This window comes from Myotis brandtii, unplaced genomic scaffold (assembly GCF_000412655.1).
Source record: "Myotis brandtii unplaced genomic scaffold, ASM41265v1 scaffold1020, whole genome shotgun sequence".
NCBI lineage: Eukaryota > Metazoa > Chordata > Mammalia > Chiroptera > Vespertilionidae > Myotis > Myotis brandtii.
Window position 1 is genome coordinate 525,626 of NW_005353406.1, and position 4,756 is coordinate 530,381.

The 4,756-nt window shown below is 59.9% G+C and overlaps 1 protein-coding gene across 1 annotated transcript in view; it reads right to left on the bottom strand.

Annotated features, from left to right (window-relative positions):
• The window catches only part of TDRD9 (tudor domain containing 9), a 54,506-nt gene that overhangs the window by 29,332 nt on the left and 20,418 nt on the right, over positions 1-4,756 (bottom strand). The window contains exons 9-13 of the mRNA XM_005856348.2: positions 3,587-3,651; positions 2,853-2,907; positions 2,667-2,751; positions 1,564-1,621; positions 298-402 (exon numbers count right to left, since the gene is read on the bottom strand). Of these exons, the coding sequence (XP_005856410.1) occupies positions 298-402; positions 1,564-1,621; positions 2,667-2,751; positions 2,853-2,907; positions 3,587-3,651 (368 nt within the window). The remainder of the gene's footprint in view (positions 1-297; positions 403-1,563; positions 1,622-2,666; positions 2,752-2,852; positions 2,908-3,586; positions 3,652-4,756) is intronic.

Here is a 4,756-nt window from a genome sequence, read left to right on the forward strand (position 1 = left end):
ACCCGAGCAAACATGCCCCGTACGGCCAGCTCAGGAAGGAAGTGCAGAAAGATCAGGAGTCGAGGAAGGATCTCCAACAGCTGACAAAGCGAGCCCCTGGCTCCAGCTCCTCCCGGAGTTCACGGATTCTCTGCGCAACGACAGCGGTGGCGGGACGGACCTGCCCGTCACGTGCGCACAGCCTGTCACCAAACTCAATGGACCCGAGGGTCGCAGGTTCGGCCCGTGAAGGAGGGAGAGCCGAGTGCGCACGGAAGCGCAGGTCTGAGGGGTCGGAAGGCGTGCGGCCAAGCTTACCTTTCCTCTGGTTACAACTGGTCTTAGAAGCCCAGCTCAGGCGCAGACTCTGATAATTCGTGTCTTCGTCACAAACCAGAGTTCTAGTCAAACAAAAGTCTATAACTGCCACGTAAAGAGAGGAGTGTGAGCACGAGGCAGTGAGAGGGACTGCCGATCACAGCGCACAGCGAGGGCAGAGCTGGGGGCAGGCCATGCGGGAGGCCCTGCCTCCAAGGACCGGGTCGTGGGGCAGAAAGGACAGGCCCCTGCAGCCCACCTGGCACCGGAGGAGCCCAGCTGGGGGCAGGGAGCTGCCCGGCCTCTCTGTGAGCCGTGTCCTCGCCCGTGGCCCAGGTGACAGAGCCCCTGCCACTCCTTGGGCAGACCCTCCTGTCCGCTACAGAAGGGCGTCTCCGAGGCAGGCACTGAGCCTGGGGCCTGGTCCCGTCCTCCCAGCCAGCCCCTACCACTCCTCCTCCTCCTTCCCTCCACTCAACGCACCGTCGCTCTCAACCCATCTGTCCCGTGAGGACCTGCCCTCCCACCCCCGTCCCTTTAGGGCCTCACTCCTGCCCAAAGCGCGGTCTGCCCTCCCCGCCCTCGAGCGCCTGCGCCCTTGGCCTTCACTCTACCCGTCTGCCCAGGCCCAGCCCTGCTCAGTGACAGCTGTCCCCATACTCGCGCCAAGTGGCCAGAGGCCAGCAGGCTGCCGGTCCCTTCACCTCCTGGTCACCAGCTGCGCGGGGCCCACAGAGACCCCCGTCCACTCCAGCTTGTTCGATGGCTGCCCTCAAGCCTCGGGCGCCCTCTCCCTCCTCACTCTCACTGAGGCCGGGCCTCTGGGCCCCGAGGATGCGGAGGCCGCCAGAGCTCCTCGAGGCACCGCTGTCCTCCCGCCGCCTGCCCAAGGCCAGGGGTACACCGCGCCCTCTATCTCGACCTTGTCACTCAGCGAGGCCACCCAGGGCCCTGGCAGGGCGTGAGCTCTCGTCTCCTTGGCCCCTCGGCTCCCTCTGCCACGTGCCAGGAGCGCTGTCAGCGGCGTCCTGTCCCCTCCTCCTCCCTCAATGTCTCATGAGAACAAAGACTTGTTTTCTGCTCTTCCCCAGCTTCCCCCCCCCCCCCTGCACAGACACAACCCACCCGCACACCTTCCTGCTGCTCCTGGGGCCATCCTGGGCCAGAACCCCATCTTCCCACAGTCGCTCCCCTGCAGCTCAAGTCCTGCTCCCACGCCCTCCTCAGAGGCTTCCCGCAACCCCTCGGTGCGGACGCAGGTCTTACCATACTTGACGTCCGGCACGGTGACCGAGCTCTCCGCAATGTTGGTGGACAGAATGATCTATCGAACAGCAAGGAAGGACCCAAGTGCTTACCGACCAGGAAATCATCAAGGTTAACAAACTCAAACTCAAACGGCATTTACAAGCTTCGCAAACACTGGGCTCAAGTCTCAGAAAGGCATCGTGTTCCTCTTTTATCCACGTCGCACTTGACCAAGGGCCTGGCTGGGGAGGAGGAGCCAGTGTCGTGGGGCCTCAACAGCTGACCTGCCTTGGACCCCAGCTCCGCTCCACAGCGTGGGACTCGGGCGGCACTGCCTGGTTTCCTCGTGAATAAAATGGAGATGATGGCACCACACACTCACGCTGCGGGGAAGCCGTGCGAGGTCACTGAGTTGGCGCTGGGAAAGCTCAGGCCGGTGGGAGCCGGGTCAGGGAGCAGCCGCGTCGCGGTGCAGCGCCCTCTGTGGGACACCCGCCTGCGCGTCAGAGGCACCCCTGTAAGCGGGCACCTGTCACCCTAACTGGCCTTCCTGACAGCTCTGCCACGGATGTGACTGACTCGGCTTCAAACATACCACGCAGGCTAGAGCAGTGGTTTGCTCATCACACAGCTGCAGGTGAGACCCACGTCACCTGCCCAGGCCCACGTTCCAAACCCTTCGCCTCAGCGTAGCACCTCCTCCTCCAGGAGGGTCACTGTCAGGGGCCAGGCCGTGCCCAGGGGGAACCCGACAGATGGAAGGGCTGCGAGCAGTGGCCCTGGGTGCCAGCGAGGTCCCGCTGCCCTGGAGGCTCCGACTGGAGCCAGGCCCCACCCACTGCAGCAGCTCTGCTGGGCCGCGATGGGACCACCCTCGCTCAGGCACAGGCTGCGATGAAAGGAACCAGGAGGCGCTCACCAACGTCACCTGAGCAGTGCCAGGGACACCGGACGGTCCGCGCTCTGAGACGTGACCGAGGAAATGAAACCCTGACAAACTGACCAAAAGCCAAAGACAAGATGCGCTGGCCGGCTCACCAGGCTCGTGCGAGTCTGTGGCTGAGCTGCCTCAGCCCCGACGCCCCAGCACGGGCTGCAGTGCCCCCGGGCCCCACGCCCACCTTTCTGTAGCCGGGCACGGGGCTCAGGAACACGTTGTTCTGCTCCTCCAGAGTCACGCTCGAGTGCAGGGGGTAGACCTGCAGCCTGGGGGAGGGACACGGCCATGAGCACAGGGACGGCTCACACCAGGGGCTGCGCTCCCTGCACTCGGTTCATCCTTTCAGGACTGGGTGTCGTTCACACACCTTTTCTGGATCATGTTTGTGAGGAGCTCGTGCATGTAGTTTATTTCACTCAGACCTGGGGGGGCAAGAAAGAGATGGGTGTTCAGTGCTGGAAAGCGCCCTCAGGTGAAGAGCACGTCTCTTTCCAAGAGGCCTCCGCATTCACTGTATCTCCTTGTTAACCCCCACCTTGCGGGTAAGAGCAATAGCGCGAACGCACAGCAGCACCGAGTCCAGATGCTGGAAACACAGGTGGAAACACCTGGACCCCCGCCTCCCCCGCCCCTGTCCCCGCCCCCCGGGAGCCCCCAGCAGTGCTGCCGGACGGCTGTGCGCGAGCGAGGCAGCTACTCTTCTCCCCCCCACTCATTCCCTAATTTTCTACAATGAGCATGAAAAATTTTACAGCCACAAAATGGTGGTTAAAAAGTATTAAATGTTATTACTCTACAATATTAATATTAAAATAGTGAAGAAGGCCTGGCCAGTGTGGCTCTGCGACTGAGCATCAACCCATGGACAAGGAGGTCAGGGTTCCATTCCCAGTCGGGGCACTGCCTGGGTTGTGGGCTCGACCCCCGTGGGGGGCGTGCAGGAGGCAATCAATGATTCTCTCATCCTTGCTGTTTCTGTCTCTCTCTCCTTCTCCCTTCCTCTCTCTCTCAAATCTATTTTTTTAAAAACCTATTTAAGGAGAGAGACAGAGAGGACACCTCTCCTGGTGCTGCCATCCCGGCCCGAAGGCTGGCACTCACCTGGCAGAAACACCAGCACACTGCCCCGCTCCCACGCGAGCTGAGCGCCCGCCCAGGCCTTGTTCCTGTTAAAAACGTGAGGTGCGCATGTTAACCACGCGAGGACAGCCGTGCCGCTCAGAACCCTCCCTAGCCTGCAGCGCCCGATGCCGACAGCCTCGCCCAACCACGCGTGTAACTTCCTCCACCCGAGGAGAGGCAGGGCCTGAGGCGGAGTCCCAGGGCCACAGGCTCCCATCACGTTTCCTATGAAAACTATCTGTCCAGATTTTCCTGGAAACTTGGTGACTGTAATCCACCCTCAAATCCAAGCACTGGAAATGAACTCTATGCCCTGGCTGGGCAGCTCAGTTGGTTAGAGTGTCATTCCGATGCGCCAAAGTTATCGATTCGATCCCCAGACAGGGCACATACAAGAGTCAACCAATGAGTGCACAAAGATGTGGACCAACAACATCAATGTTTCTCTATTCTTTCTCTTCTTCCCTTTCTCACTCTAAAATCAGTAAAAACATCTTTAAGATAAACTCTAAGGAGTCCAAACTGTCATTGGGAAGCCCTTTTACAGGACAAGATCTCAAACCATCCCCTCGCCGCCCCCACCCAGCTCCTGTCACTGTGTGACTGTGTGTGCAGTGAGAGCCCTGCCCTGCAGACTGGCAGCCCCTCCGTGCCAGGCCTGGGTCTTTGAAAAGATCAACAACACTGATGCCCGATCTGCGGCAGAGGAAGACCAGACGGTGCCAAAAGCAAGGAAATGCCACGTGCCCAACGACACGGCAGCCAGCTGTGGACAACTGATCATCAAAAAAAAAAAAAACTGACTGTGATTAACTTTGATATTTAAATAAACCTAAGTCTCAAGAGGATGAGAAGACAAGGCACAGACTGAGCGAAAACATTCGCAGAAGACATCTAAAGAGCTGTTATCCAAAACACATACAGAACTCTTCCGGCTCACCATTAGGAAATAAGCAACATGAGAAATGGGCAAGAGACCCGAACAGACACCTCCTCACCAAAGATGGACAGGTGACAAGTAAACGTGAAAAGATGCTCCGGCCACGTCGTCAGGATGGTAAACTGGAGCCACGCGACCCACGGCACACTGACAGGACAGCACGGCCAGGGCCCGGCACCGCCAGGGGCTGAGGGGTGGAGCAGCGGGAC